The sequence below is a fragment of the Anopheles stephensi genome, chromosome 3, assembly GCF_013141755.1.
Source record: "Anopheles stephensi strain Indian chromosome 3, UCI_ANSTEP_V1.0, whole genome shotgun sequence".
In the NCBI taxonomy this organism is placed as follows: domain Eukaryota; kingdom Metazoa; phylum Arthropoda; class Insecta; order Diptera; family Culicidae; genus Anopheles; species Anopheles stephensi.
The window spans coordinates 34,374,918-34,398,147 of NC_050203.1; the positions used below are offsets into that span (position 1 = coordinate 34,374,918).

Below are 23,230 nucleotides of genomic sequence, written 5' to 3' on the forward strand. Positions count from 1 at the left end.
ACCAGTGTCTGATGAGTGAGTGAGTGAGATGAAGAACGTCATTAAACTTTTGTCGAATGTAAACAGAGCGATCCGGTGGCCAAGGCGGAAACAAGGCTAATGTTCCGGTTACTGCAATACCGATTATCAATTCCCGTTTGGATCGCTTCCAAAATTCAGACTTGTACTAGAGCAAAAGCCAGAGCTACCTCTCCATATTGTAGTGCCAAAGAATAAGTAGAATAGAAATATACGAATTGCAGAAGGTGAAGAAATCCCTTTTTCTAAGAACTGTTTATTTCATAGAAGGCACCATGAATCGAATCCTATCCGGACCGTTTCCTCGTTGTGTAGTAGTAATAAGTCTTGTAAGCCAGTAAGCCATGGCTGGCCCTGACTATGCAGGGCGTTAAGTAACTATGAAGCTACAGATAAATGAGTCAAAGCTTTTTAGCAACACTCTGACAGTCACATTTCGATATAAGACCCGACTTTTAAGATCGGTATAAGGCGTCTGTATAATATTTCGTGACATAAAAATGAAATACTTATTCCATAATGCGGATTATACAATGAAAGATTGTGCAACATGAAAGATAATGTAAAATGTACGAATAATTTAGCTTCTTACTTCGGTATTTCATTTTCAAAACCTACATTTGAGTGTGTTTTCCTAGGTTCAAGTGTTTTCCCTAGGTTTTTTACATCAATAAAAGCTATGCTTAACTTTTAACAATCTGCATAGTTTATCTTACATTGGGACAATACGGCATCGGCCGTAATATTTAATAAATAAATAAATAATCTTAAATTGACCTGGCCTGATTCACTACATTAACCACGAAAAAGCTAATGAAACCTGATGAATATGCAGTTGAATCACCAAACATCCATGCTTATTCCGAATACATATTTTTGTAATGTATTCGGATAAGAATCTTAGATTAGGACCACGCAGGGTATGGTTATGCGGTTATCTGGGAGAGTGTCTTAGATCTTGAAAAGCTTATTAGGTGTTCCTGCACTGCATAGTTTGAACGCCAGGCCTTGTTAAAAATCTATTGTCCGGGAGTAATTTTATAACGATGTATAACTATTGAGTGAAAAATTCGCGGCTTTAATTCTATACCACCAAGCCATCCCCGTATGCGGTACTTAAATTCTTCTGCATTTTTAGAATATATTTTGCTCTCCTCAACACAAAACCTCACTACCGAAGTAGCGCTTGTGTGTTCGCGCGCCATCACACCCGTGCAGCGATGTTTTTTCGCTTTTGCTAGCTGGGAAATTGCCAAACGTCAAAATACCCTACGCAGCGTTTCCGCTATGTGTAGCCGCGCGCTAGGGGCCACTGTCACCGCCATCTGTCAGCCGCCTGCCAGCCGTCATTTCGTGTGGTCGCGCGCCTAAAAAAAAGATCAAGCATTTGTGAAGCTTTTGCTTTCGCGCGCTCGGTGCAAGAGGGAAACAAAAAGAAAAATGGAGAAAACTACTGTGGTGGATTTCGTGATTCGCTGTGCCGGCTTCGCTGTTTTCGCCCCCGTACTGTTGGCGCTGCGGCGGTCCAAGTGAACGAGTACGCCATTTGCCGCGGAAGCTGGCTGGACACTTTGCGCCCGCTTGCTGTGGGGTTGTTTTATCTGTGTGTGAACTACGGTTTACGGGTACGTGCGCCCTGCCTCCTCCTCGCTGCGACAAGGGAACGTAAACACCCTCGAAAAGACGCGCAATTCGCGATAGGCTCCGCTACCCCCCCGTACTATCGCTCCCCTTCGTGAAACCCTTCGACCGTGCTCGTCCGCGCCCAGCCGGAGGTTCAATACTGGAAGTCAACCTTTTTTTTGTGCCGTGGGGTAGTGATGGTGAAGTGCTTTGGGGCCAACCTATGCCTGGGCGACACTTTTCCTGACGGCATTGAATGGAGAAGTCCGAACAGTTGGATGGCAGCAGCCGTAGTGTCAAGATCAACAATGCAACATTAATTGCAGCAGCAGCATCAAGTGCATCCTGCGGTGTGTCCAGCGTTTAGCCAGAGTTCTCCTGCCGATTGTCTGCCCGAAATCTTCTCCGTTTCAGTGGTGGCGTTTGTACGGTGCTTGGTGTGTATGAGCAGTGCCCGTCGGATATTTCGGCATCGGATACATTACTGTGAGCGTGTGTGTTTTTATTGGGAAGGTTTACCTGAACAGTGTAAAGGAACGATCACTGCAATTTTAGTAAAGGTGCCTTTACTGAACAAAGAGCGATTTTGAGAAAACCAGATTAAAAAAAGAAAAACAATTTTCCATCCGCGTTTGTTAGGCATTCCAAGCTTGTGTATTCGCTGTACGGTGACAGTGCGTGATCGATGCTTCAGTGTGTGTGCGTGCGTGTATAGCAAGCGGCGCTTTTCTTTGCAACAGCAGGCTACACATGGCCTACTGCTGAGAGACATCAAGGGTTGCATTTTACTGTGCCTGGAAAAACTGTACCGAACTAAAGCAGGAAAAAAGGCCATTCGAACATAAACCATCAAGCTAGGCTCCGTTAAGGACGGACGAACGGATTGTGCTAGTACGGCTGGTAGTAGATTAATCGTGATCCAAGTGCAATTACACGCCTCAACATGTCCTTCAAGGAGGAAACGGTACCGAACCCACTGGATGGTGAACGGGAAACGCATCGGGAAATTTGCCGTGCACTCAACATCGATGCGGACACGGAGATGCAATCGTGGCGTTCGTACGAACGAGCACGCGATCAGTACGATCTTACGGTAAGTGGCTGAAGCCCTATTTTCTATTGGGTTCTTAACATTTATCTATAACTGTTATCTGTTTAAAGGATTTTAATATGTTAAGTTGCATCAATTACATTAAAAGTTAAGCTGTGTGACGTACACCGGACGTATTACATTGATCGTATGTGTGTGTATGTATGTATGTGCCTTTGCTATAATGAACTCTACGGTGCGTGCGTGTTGCACGGAGGGTTGTGCTGCCTTCTTCTTTGCAATCCAGTGTCTCCCTGTCCATCAGTATTATTTACCCTAAGCCGGAATAGTTGGAATGGGGTGGAAGTGGGTGTCCGGTCGCGATTTCCAATTGGCCGATATTTATCGTATGACCTGTTGCATACCATTTCCGGTCAGCAACAACCGACCCGAGATTGTAAAACCTATCTCATTATGGGCTCGTTAAGTGTTTTGGGAAAGTAATCATTTCGATATGTATGTAGACGACTAACGTCTAACAAGAAGTTAACCCCATAGCTTCCTATGGTTTCTTGTCCCTTCCTATGGTTGTTGACCATGTTTCATTGGCATCGACACTCATTTTAATAATGAATTTAATTATTGGGCTTATTCGTTAAAGCGGTCATAAATGTACTATCTAGCCATCACATGGTACACGAAATTAAGGCATGCTTTAATAATAATTGCAGGTATTTAATTAACTTTAATTGATAAACTGGCTATCCTCAATGCAATACTCCACAAAAAGATCGTTCTGATGGAGCTGGAGTTGCGCCAGGGTTACGTAATACAAGGGGGCTGTAGTTTAAAGATCAAGAGACTGCCCAAACGAATCCAAAATCTAATTAAAATTTTGATGAGTTTGATTTTCTTGTCATTGTATTCTTGAAAACAATTGTATACTGTACAAAGCTAAATTAAGTTTTACTTTTTTTAACTACTGTATGTATGTGTATGTGTGGTTTCCAGTACACCAGATCATTGCGTAACGATCTTCGCGTATTAACGGAAGGTACTTTTTATCAGAATTGTAACTGTACCTGTTAAGTGATAAGTTTTTTTTTTAAACTGTAACTGTACCTCATGGGGTAAGTGAGTGGAGAGGGTGGAGCTAAAGGGTGAAATACTTTACAAAACAGCCATCTTGATTTTTCTACTACTTCGTTGCTAAGGGCAACAGTGCAGCGCACACGAACACATACAGCTAAACGTTAGTAATAAAATAGTATTTTGACTAATGCTTTTACAAGATTTATGTAGAATTTGATAAGTTTTTTGTGTAAAATTTTGGAATAGCCAAAACAGCATATCTCTAGAGTTTTTTTAAGCATGGATAAGTTTTGAGGTTTATATTTTTGTGTTCGTTCCACTAAAAATGCATCGTAATATTTTTCGAAACTCGTTAAATTATTTTTTTTCTTCAAATAAAAACTTGGCCAGGTTAATTAAAATCTTGGGCTATATTTTTTTCTTATAACATTTTCTTGTTTTAAAACACACGCATAACATTGCTAGCCAGAAAATGGCTGCTTGTAAAATAACTATGAACATTTGAGTTATAATTCCGGTAAAAAAAATATCCCAAGTCAATCCTGCTTGTATTTTTACCTATAGTCGGTTACAAATGTAATCATTTGATATTTAGTGTTTAAATGCTTACAAAAGATTTAAACAATGACACAATAAGTAATTTCCCCTAAACATTGAGTCTACCGGTCCGGTGGCCGAGGCGACAGCGGCGCCGGTCTTCACACGGCAGGACCATCTGGGTTTCAAATCCCATCCAGACTGCCGCCTCTCCGTACACAGGACTTGACTTTCCAGCTACGGGTAAAATCAAGCCACAGAAAGCCAGAAATGGCATGCAAGAGGCCTTTAGAGGTTAAGGTGCCAAGAAAGAAGAAAACGAATCATCTAGATGAATCCAGCTCCTAGCTATTTTATCGTGATCGTGATCGTGGGTGACCACCGGTTCTAGAAGCGGGGCGATTCAGATATAACCACCGCACCACAGATCACCACCGTTGCTAGGCCATTACACACCTTGAAATATCGTCTAACCGAACAGAAATGGCATCAGGCAAAGCACGGCCGGGGCATTACGTGCCCGTGCGTATTGCAATTTCGAGCTGCCCACACCTCCCCGCTCCATTCGCCTCCCGGTCAACGCTCAAGGCGATAGCGTTGGTTCCCGTTTGCCAGAAGTGTGCGCCCGGCAATCAATCCGCATTGGCAAATGTGTGTCTATTGCACCTTGTGGCTCTCTTCTCTACCTTACCTTTCCGATTGCAGCGAGCGCACGATCGCCAGACAAAGAAGCACGCAATGGAAGAAAAAAGTGCACCAGCACGCCCTGGCCGAGATGTAGATTAGAGACGGCAGCAGAAGCGCGCGCGCACTGCACATGGCCGCCGCGCACCACATTCGCACATTGCGCGCGTGTCTATTTTTCGACCATTAATCGATCGCTTCTCTTCTTCTCCGTCTTGTCGTTTGCTCCTGCCATACGCCTGCTCTCTCGCCCGTCTGAACTTTACCGTGACCCACCCCCTACCCACTCTCACGCCCGATGTGTGTTTTTTGTGTGCTACAGAAAAATGCGCGCGGAACGATTGGTTTATGCGACCGATCGGCAGCAGTTGCCGGTCAGTTGATGCATTACATCGAGCACATTGCCCCCACCCGGCCCGAAGCGGATTCCTCCAAAATGTGTTGCCGTGCGTGCGGTGGTGTTCTGGTTGCAATCGCTAATTTCTATGTCCCCTGTATGACGTCTCTCGCGCGTTCGAAGAGGGGCAATTTTGGCCAAGAAGGATGATGTTGCACTATTACTAATTGTCTAGTCTTCTGTTCAGGTAGTTTCCAGCTCTCCTGGAAAGGGATTTTGTTCGTTAAATTAGTTTTTTTTTTGGCAAAAATCTCTAGATCTAGTTTTCTTGGGCTGTGTGCAGTCACCCAAATCTGGCCAAAAAATGGAGGAAACTTCGTCGCTTTAATGGCCAAGAAAATGGTGTTCTCAAACCTCGAAGAAAAAGGAATGAAAAAATGGGACAAGAATGGATGGGGAGAAAATACGTCAAACAAATAAAACTACTGATCGCGATCACGAACACGATCGCTATGGTATGTGAAACGCTGAAATGATGATTATTTAATTCGTTTCCGTCTATTTTTTTTGAGTGAAGGGCTCTATTTTAAATTTATTTGTCTTTTCACCTAGATCGGCGAAACATATTGAAATGGTTTCATTTATTAAAAAAATAGTTTAAAAAATGATACAAAAAATTACGAAACAAGCAAACTGTTGCTACAAAAACAATTTTCTTTGTGTATTATCCGGAAAACGGCCTGGCCTGTCCTTATCGCTATAATTGATTTTATTTAGGGTAAGCCAATGTTAAGTGCATTTGCTGTAGACTTTTTTCGCGCCGAAATTCGCTGTCAAGCTTCTGACAAGCAGTCACGGCCGTCAGTTAAAGTCTCTGCTGAGAAGCCCTTCCAAAACAAATGACCGAAGAACCTACATACCAAGCACAATTCTCGCTTAAAGAACCGTTCGCTCGAAGTAAGTCCCATTTTTAATTTTTAAATCCTCCGTGCACCGAACGAAGCGAATAGGAAACCCAATGTGACCTTTTTGCCCCCGAGATGAGTTTCGTTTCCGATCGTTTTTTTTTAAAGCCAAGAGCGAAACCTTACATTGATGATGAACCTTAAAAGCAGGTCCTTTTTCACCTGAACGAAGCATGAAACCCATAACGAGGGAAGATTAGGAAGGGCCAGCAAGGTTGACGGGGGTGCATACATGGCTGGCACATCCCATTCGAGGATTTCACGGATCTGCACGTGCATTTCTCGATGCATTTCTCGCACGCAAGCCGTAAGCTAGTGGGATCTTTCCGGCATATTGTGCTATCACGTACCTGCTGTGATGCATTGCTATTCGCGAGCTACGTGGCGGGATTCAAATGCAATCCGAATGACGACGATTGGGTGTGGTGACGAGCTGCACAACGATTGACCTCGCAAAAAATCTCTTCCCCATCGCTCTATCTCTCTCGGCGTATGTCTTTTGGTGTGGAAATACTTCTCTTGTGGTGTTTTGCCATTACACACCATTCCGTGCGATGCAGTTCAGAAGTTCCACACACCAAAAAAAGAAGGAGGTCATCATCGTGTGTTTTATCGAACGAACGGCGCTTTATGATGGTGACGCGTTCCGGTATGATGATACCGCGCTCGTCACAAAGCGCGGCGACAGAACAGCTGGGCCGGGCCCGTACAGCGACGATCATCATCAGCAGCAGCAGCAGCAGCGACAGGATCGTGGCGGGAAAATGTACGCAACTGTGCGCAGTAGGTTGCTGAAGGTATAGGAGGGGGAAAGAAACCCACGAACCGGCGGGAACCAGTGTGAGCTTGCTTTTGCTTCTCGCTGTGTTCATTTTCTTGTTGTGTGTGAGTGTGTCATTCGCATTTTTTTTTTTGGGTAGCCGGCCGGTTTCCCATTTCACGCCAGTAAACAGCTGTTTCCGGATAGTTGAAGTGTATATTCCGTTTAAAGTGTACTTGTGCGTAGCTTGCCCTTGTTTTTATCTGCGAGGCGAAGGTGAAACGGAGGAAGATCACTTATGAAGCCCTATTTCGGGTGGAATGTGTAGGAAGTTCTTATCTTGAAGAAGCCATTTTTTGCCTTTTAATTTGTTAAACATTAAACAGAAAGTTATGTTTTGTTCAAAACCAATCAGATTAATTTATTTATAAACTTGGCTCATAATACAGCATTTCTAGCAGGTCCCACCACATGCTATTCAGAAGTAAAAACGAACACTTTTGGCTCATTTAAAGAGTGGTTAAGCTATTGGTTGAGGCTATTAAATATTGAAAAGGCAAATCCATTTTTTTCGAGGACCTAGGATCAATTTCAAACTCTTCTTTTATTTGAATTTGGATAGTGGCTCATAGTATAGGACATGCAACAGGTCCCATCCACACTATCTTGAAGTAAAATTAAGCTTCTTCTACCATACTTCTCAGCTCTATCACACCAAGAGTCTTTTAAAATATTCTACCATTTTGCCAAGTAAAAGCAACTACATACATTCGAGCACCGGAGCGGCACCGTGTTGGGCAAGTGTAAGCAAAAAAGTGGTGATGAATATTTACCAAACAGAATCGCTCGCGCGCGCTCGCCCGCTCCCCGTATTGCTGCGAGCTTAATTCACACTCGACGACGAGCTCAACGAGAGTCCCGCTCCCGGTTAAATAATCGTTCAACACCGATCGAATGTGACATGTGGCGTAAGAAGCAGTGCACTGCATGTACAAAGGAGGTTATTGTCCTGGAGCACACACACACACACACACGAGTGGCGGATTTTAAACATCAGATTGATCAATGCTAGAAAGTGCTTCCTTTTGTTTTTGCATAAATCTTATCTGCTCTTTCTTATTTTTTTTTCTTTGTAGGGAAATGCGAAACACTGGATGTGTTGTGCGCTGTACGTGGCTTGCCTGCAGGAGCTACCAGCCGTCGGCCATCCGGACCACTTCATACAGGGCAATGGGGTGAACATTACCAACTTGCTGTCACAGTGCAATATCAAGTATGTCCATCGCTACAACCGGCTAAAATATGAGCCTTTATCCCACTAACGCGCCGATCCGTTCTAATGTCTTGCAGCATCCAGGAATTCTTCAACAAAATGTCGCACTGGGCCGAGATTCGTTCGCTGCCGACCCACCTGCAGCTGGTGGTGAAAAATTTGAACCACGAGTTTTCCGTCGCGTACCGGACGTACGCCGTGTTCAGTGAGGCGTTCCCGCGCATCTTCAACGAAGCCAACATCGTGCCGGACGAGCCGAAGCGCAACAAGAAATCGAAACCGAATCCCTGCTCGTACAATAAGCTGCGCGAGTTCAGCTGGCTGCTGTTTCTCACCGTGAAGGAGCAGCACAAGGAACAGCGGCACGATTTCACCACCGCGCTCGATCTGTTCGTGTGCGTGATGGATCTCATCTACCGGAATGTGGTGACCGACGGTCGCATGGATCTGATCAATCCGAACGTGCTGAGCGACGGTGGCAGCAGCTCGATCGACGGCGCGGCCGAAGCAGCAATGCGCGTGAACGTGCGGGAGTTGCTGTGCAGTGAGTATCCGACCTTGGTGGAGAGCGTGGACGAAACGAACGCGAACATCTTTCTGCCTTCGCTGTCGGGATTGCTCGATGCGAGGGACCTGAAAGCTACCCGCGTCACGACGGACGGTGGAGCGACGACCTACACCGGCCTGGTGTCGGTGTCCAATTTCGAGGAAAATCTGAAGCTCTTTAACCGCCGCTACGAACGGAGCATTCTGCGGTGCGGCATGCTGGACGAGCGCATCGCGCTCAACAGTCGCATCTCGCCCACGAGCCAGCAGCGGAATCGTTGGACCGTGCATCCCCGTACGCCGCTCAGCATCAAGTCGGGCCAGAGCGGTACCGGTGCGGCGCTGAACATGAACCGTGCGGGGCTCGTGGCGGATCTGCCGACCAATGGGGCGTTCGTTGTGCGTGGCACCCTAACGCAGCTGCTGAAGAAAATTCAGGGCCACAGTCCGGGCCAACCGCGCGATACGTTTCACGCGCTGATGCAAAACTGCACGCCCAGCCCACTGCCGACCGTGCTGGAGCACGTGGTGCGGATGCGGAAGCGGTTCGTCGACAAGCTGACCGGGAACGAGGGCTGGAATGCGCGGTCGGCCGAGAGCCGGTTCGTGGCGATCGAGGCCCTGTACTACCAGCTGCTGGAGAACATTATACCGTGGGAGCTGAAGAAGCGCCCGACGATGGTGGTATCGAAGGCGATCTTTGACCTGTGCTCGAACAGCATTTTCAACGAAACGCTGATCGTGTGCGCGGCCGAGGTGATTTTCTTCCTGCGCCAGGAGCAGCACAACTTTCCCTGGATATTGGAGGTGTTCGGCATGCAGCCGTTTCAGTTCTTCAACATCATCGAGGTGACGGTATCGTCCAACAGTGACATCTTCACGTCGGACATCGTTAACCATCTGCGGAGGGTATGGAGGGTTGAGCGAGCATAACTTGGTGGAGTTTTTCCATTCTAACATAACATTTTGTTTGCCAGATTGAGGAACAGCTCGTTGATTCGATCAGCTGGAAAAGCTCGTCCGTGTTGTGGGAATGCATGGAGAAGGAAAACTATCAAATTCCGGAAAACAAGGACGTTGAGCAGCGGGCCGCCATTGCCGGCGTAACGCCGCTGAAGGCTGATTCCGTACCCAACACACCGAACGGTACCCGGGGTAAGTTTGTAGGGACGGGAAACCAAACAAAAAATCTCCTAGTGGTCTGTTTCAGGAAGCACACGTGAGAGAAACAGGTGCACAGCAATAACTATTATCTGTACCAACCTCCCTCCACCCCCCTCCCCTCCTCCCCCCTATTCAGGTGGCAGCTCATCCGGCATTGCAGGTTCTTCCAGTGCCGCCGGTCCTTCGGCGTCATCTTCGGCGGCGGCGACACCATCAACAACCGGCCGTCCGGTGCCACATCCCGATTCGGCCAAGAAAAAGCTTTTCGTTGATCCTCCCGCAACGCCGTCGAAAGTTGCCCCACCGGTCACAGCTTCGATGGCGGCGGGTACAGCTGTTGGCGTAACTGCTGCTGCTGCTGCTGCTGGATCAGGCACCACAGCACCGTCCGCTTCGTCGTCCGAGATGGCCACTGTGCCAGGTTTGTGTAGAACGCATTCGCATCCCTCCGCTCTGTTGCATTCTTCCCAGCATATCTCACGCATCGCATCCTAGTGTAAACCCATTTCTCATCTTTCGCTTACCTTTTTTTCCATTGTTGGTCTATCTAATCTGGGCGGCATTCGAGCGCGGTTTTCTCATTCGTTCAGGCAGAGATCAGCAGGAGGCAGCATTTAGTCTGGAAGATGTTGTAATGCTTGACTAACTATACCTTCGCATCGGTTCCCATTCCAAGCTTTATGAAGGACAAAAAGTATAAAACTATCTTCAAAGCGGATTGACTCAATATATTAAATGGATCGACAAACGATAATATTCTGCGAAAACCATCGTGGTCGAAGTGCTTTGAAGTGTATCAAATGAAGGCCAAAGCTGGACTTATGTTTAGAACTGATTGCCATGTCTGGCCAAGACGAATCTCTATCGCCGGCAATGTGGCAAAGAGGTCCGCATGGCAAAAGAGGATATCAATGTTGTAGCAACTTCTTCTATGTAGTATTCAAGCTAAACTTAAACCATTTGAAAAAAGACATTTAACTCAAAAATAGAATGGTAAACATGTATCGATGCTTCTTAATCTTAACTAACTAAATTTATGTATGTATTTGATTTATTGTTCGCCTTAAAGGCTTCAAAAAAAGGGAGTTTCCCTTACATGCTAAATAACCTAATCTAACCTAATCCAGTTACCTTGACCAACTTCTAATGAACTTATAATCTGACCTAGTAAGCCAGGTGAAGAAGGCGAGCGAGGTGCTATTGAAAAAGATGGGAAAAGGAATTGCGCAAACTAGCGGATCGCTCCGCCCCTCCTGATGTACGCCGAGGAGGTATTAACACAGGGGGACGTGAACATATGAGCGAATCGAGGAGCGTAGGACAGGCGCATCAATAGAGTTTAATAGAACCGCTGCAGCAAGGGTGGACTGTGAAAACGATCGGCGAACTGCAGATCAAGTAACGTAGCGTATTGCAAATCTTGTGAAGGACCGTTGGACTCGCTCACCAGCATGTCCATGTGGGTGCTGGCGGTAGGCGTTACCATTTCACTGAGCAGTACTCTAACGATGGTCTAAATAAGGTTTTAAGGCAATCGGGGGTCGCTAAAACCATGGGCTACACGCTTCAATACACCAAGAGTCGTCCTACAAGAAGGTCAGACCTGTGTCCAGCCATACACCAAGATCCTTGACGACAGATGCACGATTGACTGCCCCTTGCTATAATAATCTCCCTCAGGCCTAACTTGCTTTCCATCTCGCGCTCCGTCGTGTTACGCTGCCAGCTTCGTATGATGTATCTTCAAACCTCTGTTTTATTCGAACATAATCCATTCCCACTAACAGCTTGTTGCTGAATTCGATCGATGGCATTTGATTTAAAGTTTTAACAGCTGCATCATCCATGTGTCCTGTAATCTGCTTCCTATTCATATCATAACTAACTAACAAACAAACAAAATCATTCATCAATTCGTCCAAATATTCATCATTTTACCATCACAATCGCTTAACTGGGTCCACTCTCGTTTTTTTTCCCACTCGTTCGTGTACAGGCCACGCTGCCAACGGTAGCAATGACTCGCATCCGATCTCATCGTTTAGCTCTCCTCAGCGCAGCACCAACGATCACCACCATCATCATCCACCGTCGATCGAAACCCGCCGGTTGAACTTTTTCTTCCGCAAGGTAAGCTTTTCCTCGCGCACTGCGTTGATACGTTCCCATTTACCCTTCTTCTTTGTTCGGTTTTGCTTCCCAGATGTACCAGGTCGCGTACGATCGGCTGTGCAATCTCTGCCAGAATCTCGGCATCGACACGGAGGATATTCAGAAGCTGATCTGGACGATACTGGAGTTTACGATCACGAAACGCGCGAAGGAGCTGATGCGCGATCGGCACCTCGATCAGCTGCTCATGTGCGCCGTGTTTGTGACGATGCGCATCAAGAAGCTGCCGAACACGTTCAAGCAGATCATGCACTGCTACCACAGCCAGCCCCAGGCCAACAGTTCCATCTATCGGAGCGTGTTCATTCGGCACGAAAACGGTACGCCACCGTCGGAGGAAAGCGGTGGCGCGAATGGTGAGCAGCAGCAGCAGCAGCAGCAACAGTCGGCCGAACCCGAACGGTTGCCGGTGACGGAAATGGCCGGCACGTCGGTACAGTACGATCGGGAGGTGTACGGTGATATCATCAAGTTCTACAACGACATCTACGTGAGGACGGTGCACCAGTTCGCTTTGCAGTATTACAACACGGACATTGTAAGTGTCCACATCGGCTGTGCTGTTCTACCTGTGCCTGGATTCATCTTCTCCCTTTCGCTCCCCTCTCTCATCATCTCAGTCGCAGGCATCCTTGTTCCTGTCCCCAACGCCCAAGTCGCAGGTGCGCAACATACAGAAATCGCCACGCCAGTTCAGCTCCGGCATGAACCTGTACGTGTCGACCACCAACAAGATCAACTCGCTGAAGGGCTCGCCGAACGTGCGGGTGCTTACCTTTCCCTCCAGTCCCGGCCAAAGCCCTACGGTACGTGTGATGGTTTACGTTTGCAACCGTTCAAAGTAGTAAATATCCTGCTTTCCACAAAACAGATACACGATCGTAAGGTACCGGTGTTGGTGCGCGAAAAGCCCGGCGGTACGGTTGTGCGCAAGCTAACCGAACCGACCGCCTTCGAGCCGGCGCTACCATCGAAGCTGCGACGGTTGGATAAAATCCACCAGGAACGGCAGCACCAGGACCATGAGTCGTCGGAAAACGAGTAGGCTGTGCCACCAGGATTCAGCTCGCTTGTGGTTGTGTCTTTTGTATCGCCTTATTTTTTAACCACTTCACCCTCATCATCGTCGTCACCCTGCGTCGCTAGATGCGTCAGATTTGTGTTTTCCTTCTTCTACTCTAATCGTGCGAATTTAAGCTTCACCCAAGACCGGTACGTGCAAAGTGACAGAGACGTTCGAGGGCAGACTGCTTAACTCGTCTCGTTTTTTATACTTTCCGAATAATTGTAACAATCAGCACACATGTTTTAATTGAACTCTCGACCCAAAGGTGAAAGAGAGAGAGAGAGAGAGAGAGAGAGAGAGAGAGAGAGAGAGAGAGAACCCCTTTCCTGCAGTGCAATTTGCAATATGCTCTGCATCCGTGCAGAGTCCTCCAGACAAAATAGGCATCATTGGACATATTAGGAGATATAGTTGACTGTGTACAGATTTTTCCGTTTTTTCAACTCCTGTTAGAGAAAAAAAACTCTCTAACATAAGCGTGCGTGTGTGTGTGTGTGTGCTTTATTTTTCCTTTTCTTTCCTCAACAACATCTCATCGCATTACTCAATGAGGTTAATAATGGTTTTAAACGATTGGTTCTATAAAGTTTTGGTTTTTAATTAACTATTTCATTTTTATCCCTTTTTTTTACTTGCTTCCGCGCTCGCTCTCTCTCTCTCTCTCTCTCTCTGTCCCGTACGAGCGCACAGAAAAACCCGATGGAGCGCAAAAATCCTGCCAGAAAGGGGTTTTGTTAGACTAACACATACGTTTTAATCAGTGTTTTTGTTTTGTTTTAAGCGAGTAGTAGTAATACACGTTGGGGAATGATGGTGGCCTTTTGGGGGAAAGATTAAATGCAACGACTCTGCCACAGCACCGCTGCGTACTGGACTTTCCGTCCCTAATTCTCATCCTTCCCGATGCTCCTGGCATACCTGGCGACAAGTTTTGGTGGATCTCAAAGTTCGGTGTCTTTCATAATTTGTGTGATCTTCGTTTTGTTTCCAGTTTTTCGTTTTTAAAGAAAGCGCGTGTATTCGTCTGTGTTCGTATAATGTATATTTGTGTGTGTGTGTGTGTGTGTGTGTGTGTTTAATGTAATAAGTGTGAGAGGCCCGATTCTTGATAGCGCCCTTTTGCACACGCCCTTAGACTTGTAGTAGCAAATCTTAATAATTTTTAGAGCACACACACACACGCGCAACGCCTCTTTTTCCCCGCATGCTCTAGTGTGTATAGTGCTTAATGTTTATTTATTTAAAGAACAAAACCCCTACTACTTACGACTGGTTTGGCAATTTCGTTCCCCACACCAGGAGCTGGAGCGGGAGGATCGCTCTTTGTTCGATGTTTACGCGCACGTAAACCGTATGAGCAAGACAGTTTTTTTTAATTCCACCGGTAGGCTAATAAAATATGTGTGTGTGTATGAAGATATCCGACCTTGCAATTGCAATTTAGTAGCTCGACGAGCGGGACCAACCGTTCCGATCGTTGCAATCGTGTTTAAAAAAAAATATAGTCCCGCAGTCAACTTTGCCACACTGTTTTGGATGAATTTGGATTCGGTAGATTTAACGAAATTTTGCTATCCCATTATAGGCAAATAGATGAAATAATCGGGAAGAGATGAGGATTGGACAATGGCGGAATGAAACGACGGTACGCGCTGTGTAAAGTGGGGTAGAATGGGACGAGATGGAAAGCGATATGAAATGGGCGTGACAGAGGGCGAACACCACGGGCGAACTGTGCCTTAAAATGAAAGCTAAGCATGAGAGTGAACCTTTATGCTTGTGGCACCGCGAAACCTCAAGACGACAGGGAGACGACCTTAAGGTATTTGATGACTTTAGCCAGACGTTTGATGGCTATAAATGCTGTAAGATCTCTATTTTAACGTGAAGGGGTTGGAAACAATCCAACAACAACAAGAGTAAGCAGAGGACCCACCTAATACATGAGCGTCAAGACATCCGCAACTTGAAGGGGGCTACCATAGAGCGTCCTTGTCTTTGTTCTGCTATAGACATGCTGCATTCAGACACCGGTTGGAGCGATCCGGTGGCCGAGACGTCAACGGCGCCGATCTTCACCAGACCGTCTCAATGTACGCAGGGCTGGGTACCTTGCTACGGGTAAAATCAAGTCACTAAGTAAGCCAGCGATGGGGGCATTTAGCATATCTGATCATGGAAGATCCACCGCCAAGATTTACCTATGCAACAGCCATGCCCGGTGTCAATTGCACGAGATCATTAACGTCTAAACCCATCCCTATCTATCTATATTACACCAATGGCAGTTTGCAAAGATGTCGAATTTGACCCTAAAACTCGCCGGACCGCTATGGAACACATAAAGCTAGAAAGATCCTTGTATTGGTGGTCTGGCAGGAAAGTTCTGACGATAGTTACCAATTTCATCATCTTTTCTCCGGTGTTGTCTTCTATATATCTGCACCTGAATTGTCATGCACCTCCCTATACTGCTAGGTAATTAGTTACTGCAGTTGATCTCAAGAGGCCAAGAGGCGGTATCATCGATCGATTCAGGCAGCTTCACACTCTTCCAGTCGGACATTCTGGCACTTGCAGCTTAACGCTCTACCCAAAGGAACCGTGTTGCCCGTTCCGAATGCCACTCAGATCGCTTTCCACTCGCTCGACGGAATCCTCGGCGGACAATGGACACGATAGACGACGTTAGTTGGAGGTTTTTAGTTTTCCATGTAGGATGATCCATCTCCGGCAGATATATTAACACATCCCAACAGCAGAAGCAATACACACAGAGCGCAAAACGCATCTTGCCCCTCCCTCCCGTGTTCAGTTCACGCGCGTCCTTCATTCAAAGGTTGAGTTTAAGCTACAAACACTTGGTACATATACATATTAAACGTGTACTATTATGGTTTCCTTTTTTTGCTTATCCCCTCCCTCTTTTCCCCCGTTTAGTTTTGTAACACAATTTCATAGTACTTTGTCCCTTTTTTATATTAATGCTTGTGCGCTAAAACTTGTTCGTTCATTTATCATCCTTCCTTCCTAATTATTGACCAGCGGCTTATTGTGATTTTTAATTATTATTATTACTATACACATATTTAGTTTTAAATAGTTTTTTAAAGCTAAAATAACCCATTTTCAGATTCAAAATTCTCATTTTTATTTTTACTCATTTACGCCCGCCTGCGGTAGCAGTCCTTTCTTTTCATTTTATAAAGCAAATACAATAGTCATTTGTAGGTGGTTAATCGTTAAGGAGAACAAAAATATATATACATATTATATACAGCAGATGTGGCATTTTGCTGTACGGTTGAATGAGAATGTTCGCAACATCCGAAGACTGTGTGCCAAGACGCGAGGTCTTGATTGTAACATAAATCAACGATCACGACGATCCACCGATCGCTAGGGAGCAGGGATTGATTTCTTTGTTGTGTTCTTCTGGTGTCTGGTGACGGCAATCGTACACGTACAGCAAAAGCACGTGCCACGACGATTAAAATCTGTAGCAAAGTAATGTTTGATGATGCTTGATCAAATGTTTGTGTAAAAGTTTAAAAGGAACCACACCGCTTGCTGGGGAGCGATAAAGAAAAGAAAGAAGAAAGAAAGAAGCACAAAGTAAATAGCTATATAAAGTCATTCAAACAGTACAAACAGAACAAACAAACAAACAAACAAACAGAACAAGCAAACAATCCTCTCTCTCCCTCTCTCGCCAGCAGGGATAACCTGCTGCAATATTCGCTTGCACTTGGGTGCATGCCCGGTGCATGTTCGGTCAAATAGTACGCTGTTGCTGTCGCCCTGTCGCTGCCAGATCCCTGAAGAGCGGTAGGCCACAGCCACCCACTGGAGTTTGTTTTCGGATTCGTTTCGCATAATTAAATTGTCGCCATCTTTCCTTCGGGGCGGGCCATTGGGTTGGGGGCTATGAGTCACAGACGATGGGCGAGACAACATGGTTCGAATGCACCAGCGCTCGATAAACTGCAGGTCATTCTTTCGGTTCCGTTACGCCGGGTGGCAAACAATCAGCTGCCCTCTCTAGGGTTTGGGTGGATAAATCATTCATCACCCGATATGCAACCGATGTGGTGAAAGGCGGTCGACTAATATTTAAGTAAATCATTGCCCATTGCAATATCCCGGGTTCCGGTAAAAAAGCGATTCCTTAAGTACAAAATCATGTACTGTGGTTGTGTTCCGTTTGTTTCGTTTGCTTTTTTTTTCGTGACATTCTTTTAATTCCATTTCCTCCTTCCGATTTCCTCCTAGGGTGAGGAGGACGGTGTTTGCGCTCACCCTTCCCGATACTCGCGAGCTGGAACTTGCATTTCCGGTATCGGCCGTCCGCGGTACGGTACCACCACCTTTCCATCGGGCGAACGAACCCATGCCGGAAAAACATTCGAACGGGACGAAAGATGCGATTTTGTTTAAGCTGTGTGATAAGACATTGTGCAACCGACTTCCGCCCGTTGGTGGGGTGCTCGCGTGTGATGAGTGCATCGGGCATATTGGAATTCCAATCATTCCATTCCATCGGTGTTTACTTTTGTAATTGTATGCGTTTGCTCTATTTTCTATTTTTGTGCCATGGAATTTAGATAACGCACGCCTTCTGAAGCGCTGAATCACTTAAAGATTAAAAATGATTTTCATACACCGGAACTGAGGTGATTGTAACGGGTTTCCGGTTTATTAAAAATGTATGGAAACTTCCATTATTCATTTTGTTTTCCAAAAAAAAAAATAATACAAAAACATGGAAATGTCTCTCTCTCTCTGTCTCTCTGAAGACGAATCCCCTCAAGTGGTGACTGTGGCTCCAATGTGTCCTCGTTAGGATGAGGACACGATAAGTAAACCGTTTCTAGACGTTTGACGCGTGCCTGTCGGTAGTTGCTTGTGGATGGGCTGCAGAGTGTCATAAAAAAAAAAACAACTGGCCAACTGAAAAACCGGTCCGTGTCTTGTATCGCAACATGCTGACCGGAAAGGATCAACCATTGTTAACCTTTCGGGGTATTTCTTGACTGTTTGCATTCCTTCGTCTATCCCATGTGAGATAGGCACACGGTACACGTAAATGTTTGGTAGGCCTCGAATGTAATGTCCCGAACGAACATTTCTATTGCTCATACCCTCAGTTTTCTTTGTTGGGCTGTTGCAAATTTACTGAGGGATTATGTAGAGTATTTGGGGTGTGGTGGGGCTCTCTCTCTTTTTCGTTCTGAAAGCCTTATCTAGCCGGATGTATGATAAATTGTGTCCACATTGCATGCGTAATTTTGTCCGATCAGTAACGTTTGTTACACTTTGTAAAATTAATTAAAAAGAATTTATTATTGCTATTTGATGAATCATATTGAAATGGATTACTATTTAATTGACGCTGTCCTTCATGACGAAGCTCACAAGAGCGAGGAAGATGCTCAGAAAGATTTTAGGCTCTGTATGTGTGGAAAGATAATGCTGGCCATGTCATGAGAATGGCACCGAACAACCCTACCCGTAAGATCCGTTTAGATCGTCCACATAGACGACTCACGTTGACACGTACGCCAGAATGGCCGTGATATTTGATTGGTAGACGACGTCGTTAGACCGAGGCCGATTGTAGTGCCTGCTAAGTAAGTATCTATGCTTGACGAGGACATAGACTATCTTTATCTCCACGGTATGATCGCAACTTTTCAAGGGGTACTCTCCAGAGTAATCAACTCCAGATATAGCGAACTATCTAGTAGGTTTCTTTAAGGTAAGGTATGTAATACATTTTTATTTTTATTTCTTCATTTGAAGGCTATTTGAAATGGCATATTTAACGCTACAGAGCTGGCGTAAGGCTGAAGAACGAAGCGTGTTGCTTTTGATTGTTTCCCCGTCCATGTTCCTGCCGGAACCCTCTTCAGTCTCTGTTGCACGTTCCTTCGAAACTTGCAATGAACGGATGCTTAATCGTTTCCTGCCGAATCTATCACGAGAAGAAATATTTCACCGTTTTATCTGTGGTCTGATATCACTGGAAGAGATAGATAAGGGCATCAGGATCGACCAATATTCGGCCCTTTCTGGTTTTGTTTTGTGTAATTTTGTCTTTTGGGAAACGGATTGCTGGTGATATCTGCGGGCTTGTGAGACTTGACCTTATTGCTTGGCGGTTCTATCTTAATCCTATTCTAATTTTATTGCTGGTGAGTTCGGGGATCATCTTTGGCATGTCATCCGAACACTGGCGGTTATGCTCATGTCCTATAATAACGCTGTAACGCGGATGAGATTTGATACTGGTCTTGGCATGTGAAAACAATACCCATCAGATCAAACCATTAATAGCTCAATATGCGTAGAGATAATACATGTACTTTGTATTTTTCCGTAGTTATGCTAAATTTGCATGAAATGTATATACTGTGAAGTCTATCGAAGATGCACATAGACAGACAGCTTAGAAAGTGTAGAACAGGGAAATACAACACATCATAGTAGGGTTTATTCGTAGCGTTGCTTAGCAACGCAATACAACTAGGATGAGATTTGCACATATCATATGCTGCTTAGATATAATTCAAGCTATTCATCTCTATTATCTATCACAGGAAGGTACCAACCGAGAGAAACTTCACTGTATTAATTGCAAGCTTGACGAATAGAAAAAATCCGAATGGATAACATATCGTTTAAAAATCTTCTACTGAATTTACTGAGAACATCCTTTAATAATAAATCATGTCTAATGAAATGTTCAAGGAAAAGCAACATCCTCCAGAGTAAGCTCATAATCGATAGCTTGTTCATCTTATCTCCCTCTGTAGGGATGTGTGTTGTGTTGCACACATCCTTCCCAGTATCTGGGACTTCCGGTGAGTCACGCTTGTAGGGAAATTAACATTTGAGTCATCGCTACCGGTTGGCCCCAATTTCTCGAAAGCCAGCTCAGAATCCCCAGGCCTTGCTGTGACTAATGACCAAAACAGACCGAAAGGATCGGTGTATCTTTTTTCTTACCTTATCACTCTTGCCATTACACTACTGGATCATTCGTACGATAAATATTCAAGCCACTCAAATTAGTCGTTGCCAAGTATCCATCGACACACAGTGTCGTATGGTAGTACCGCACTGGGAAACCGACCGACCAACCGACCGACGATCATCAACATGGCCCGGTGTTGATGATAATGATGATGCCGGCATTCCACACTTCACATGTTGCTTCCGTTTGTGCGTGGGGGGCTGCGGGAAGCTACGGGAAAATCGATAGCGAGATGCGGCAATTTTTTGCCGGCTTGTTGCTTGTCGCACGACGCCCTTTCGCGTGCTAGCTAGCTGGTAGCACATACCCCGATAAGGTATCCGCGGAACAGGCAGGAGGGGGGAGGGGGCGGGGGGGAGTGTTGACGGAAAACGGCGAAAGAAAAACAAATACGCGCATAAAATTGCAATCACATTTTTTCATTTTTTTTTGTGGTTCCTTGGTGTCGAGGGGACGCCGGTGTGTGGGGTGGTTTTCGTTTTCCCCAAACGTCCTTCGACATGACGTTTATGTGTTTTTCCATTTCATCGCCTACTTGTTTTTTTTGCATGTTGCTGTTGCTTCAATTCAATTCATTCTCTCTATCGCTCACTCTCTCTGTCTCGCATGATGGTACTCCTCATCTCTGTGTCACTGCAGTTTTCCACCGGTGGTGTGTTTCGCGCGATGCGCGGACACACTAACTAATGCAACCGACACACAGTCGGCCACACCCAAGCGCTTCGGGCTGGAGCAGCGCGCTGTGGACATATGGGTGTTAGAATCGGCAGGACAGGACACGCTGCCACACGCTTCCCTGTTTCCCTCCAGCAACCTTGCGATTCCTTGCGACTGCTCCATCTGGTGGGATCGACAGCCGGCAAGTTACAGGGCTGCTGAATTATTCATGACGCATAGATAATATTATAGGCCATGAGGGGTCGTTTTACTGAGCGAGACACGGCGAGCAGGACACGTTTGGCAAAGTTTCAGATTGCGAAAGATCCCTGTACCTGGGGCCACGTAATGATGAGGCAGCATGTTTTTTCCGCCTTCTTGGCGAAGCCATCCCAACGGTATACTAATCCGGCTTGCAATGGGGGGGAAGGGGGGTGGGAGTTCGTCCTTATTTGGTTGGGATTTTTTCTTTGGCATGCTGGAGTGGACCACTTTTTTTTCTCCCCAAAAGCGACCAAAAATGTCAGTCAAAGTGTGGTCTACGGTCGAAGTTGGAGCACTGCCAAGCGAAGGAAGTTTCTTCCACCCTTCTTCGGACCCTTCCACCAACCATCCGGACCGGCAAGGATCCTCTCTTACCTACACCAACGTGCAACATTGGCCACGTGTACATTCCAGATGGCCGGTGTTGGCGCCCCTTTACACCGTGATCCGCGAAACTGCGCAGACTCCGTGCCCGTGCTTCGTGTTCGGCACGTTGGTGTGTTTCCGGCTTTTCGCCGGCTTTAAACGGCGGGCCGGCCGGTTTGTTCGGTGGCGGTGGTGGCGGCGTAGTGGCGGATGCGTTTTAGTGACGTGTCTGGACGATCGACTCCGAAGATAAGACCCGGGTGGGGTTTCCACATCCCCTCACCAGGGTGGGAAGGGGGGGGGGGGAAGGGAGGGTGTGGTGTGGGTGGCACATCCTTCTACCTTCGCACGTTCTGCCCTGTTCACCCGGGTTCTGTCTGTCTGGCTGTGGGTGGCCGATGTCTTGTCTGTCCATTTCCATCGTCACATTTTGGAGCGAGAGCGAATGAAAATTCAATCCTAAATTAGTGTGAAGTTCACCAAAATACTTACTCCGTAGAATGGTGCGATAGAGAGAGAGAGAGAGAGAGAGAGAGAGTGGAAGAGTGCGAGCATTTCTTTTTGTGGTTGCGCACCAGGAAATGCAACTTCTCGCAACTTTTGTGCGAAACGAAAATGTGGTCGCTTTTCCAAAAGTTTCTTTCTTTTTTCCTCTCCCCATTCTTTCCCCAACAAAAAAAAAAAAAATTTAGATGACGAAATTTGCAATTCATGATGCGCAAGTAGTGAATAATTTTGTTGTGTGCTTTTGATGCAATTTGATGCAAAAACAGAAGAGAGGATATTTTTACCTGCACGTGGTGTTGAACATTATGCCGGTTTGTTTATTAAGGAAGTTAATTAGTAATAATTTAGGATGGAGAAATTGTACGTCATTTTTCGTACTTTCTAGCGAGAAGCTCTAGGCTAGGAGCGAGAAGCAAGTTAAAACTACAGAAAATATTGTATTAAGCATTTTACAAAGTAATGAAATATTAATTAAAAACTGCTTCTGGTGCATCGAAAAACTTTTTTGTATAACTTTAAGCATGAAAAGAAAATGCAGAAAGCACAAATCGACTATGAAATCGGAGGGAAAATAACATATGCATGCATCCCCATACATGCCTGCGGGTGCGTGTTGGTGTTTGTAGCGGCTTGACGCGAAGCTGCTGCTCGAGAAAGAGACAGAACGATTCGTAAGAGCGCACTTGAATACATTTTGCCACACAGTTAGCGAACGTTGAAGCAATCACGGGACACAAAATGCCGTTTTCGTAAACTATGTTGTCTTTTTACTACATTAAAAAGTCATTGTTTTTGTGAAATTAATTAAGATTTAAGAAAAAAGATAAATTAATTTTTATCATAGGTATATCCAAAATATTTAATGTATAAGACATCCAATAATTATTCGAAAAAATTAAAACGAAAATTAAAGTATGTTTCTCGTAGTTCAATAATTCGTCAGAAATGTAAAATATTAAAAGTTTATTAAAATTGTATTAAACAAATCGTTGTTTTGAAAACGATAATCAAATATTTGCTCACCGTGCACAGTGGGATCGCGCCTTCGATTGGGTCAAACAACGCGCGTGCAATTATCTCTCGCGCTCTCTCGTGCTCGCTCTCTTCAGAAAACACACACACACTTGCGTTCC

At 45.6% G+C, this 23,230-nt stretch overlaps 1 protein-coding gene across 2 annotated transcripts; it reads left to right on the plus strand.

Moving 5' to 3' along the window:
* Positions 1–1,340: 1,340 nt before the first annotated feature.
* Positions 1,341–16,551, plus strand: LOC118509639 (retinoblastoma family protein-like). 2 transcript variants are annotated; one of them, XM_036050546.1, is made up of 9 exons: positions 1,341–2,734; positions 8,183–8,319; positions 8,397–9,774; positions 9,843–10,020; positions 10,166–10,450; positions 12,026–12,159; positions 12,233–12,739; positions 12,822–13,007; positions 13,073–16,551. In XM_036050546.1, the coding sequence occupies exons 1-9, from the start codon at positions 2,585–2,587 to the stop codon at positions 13,244–13,246; spliced, it is 3,129 nt and encodes a 1,042-aa protein (XP_035906439.1). In that variant the 5' UTR covers positions 1,341–2,584; the 3' UTR covers positions 13,247–16,551. The 2 variants fall into 2 exon arrangements, with proteins under 2 accessions (XP_035906439.1, XP_035906440.1); XM_036050547.1 differs by lacking the exon at positions 10,166–10,450 and having other exon boundaries at positions 1,342–2,734.
* The last annotated feature ends 6,679 nt before the right edge of the window (positions 16,552–23,230 follow it).

What these genes read in the sequence shown, in the direction of transcription:
- LOC118509639 (XM_036050546.1), top strand. Translation starts at nt 2,585, where the DNA reads ATGTCCTTCAAGGAGGAAACGGTACCGAACCCACTGGATGGTGAACGG. An exon ending in CTGTCACAGTGCAATATCAA is followed by an intron (nt 8,320 to 8,396) that starts GTATGTCCATCG and finishes AATGTCTTGCAG; the next exon opens with CATCCAGGAATTCTTCAACA. An exon ending in AGTATTACAACACGGACATT is followed by an intron (nt 12,740 to 12,821) that starts GTAAGTGTCCAC and finishes TCATCATCTCAG; the next exon opens with TCGCAGGCATCCTTGTTCCT.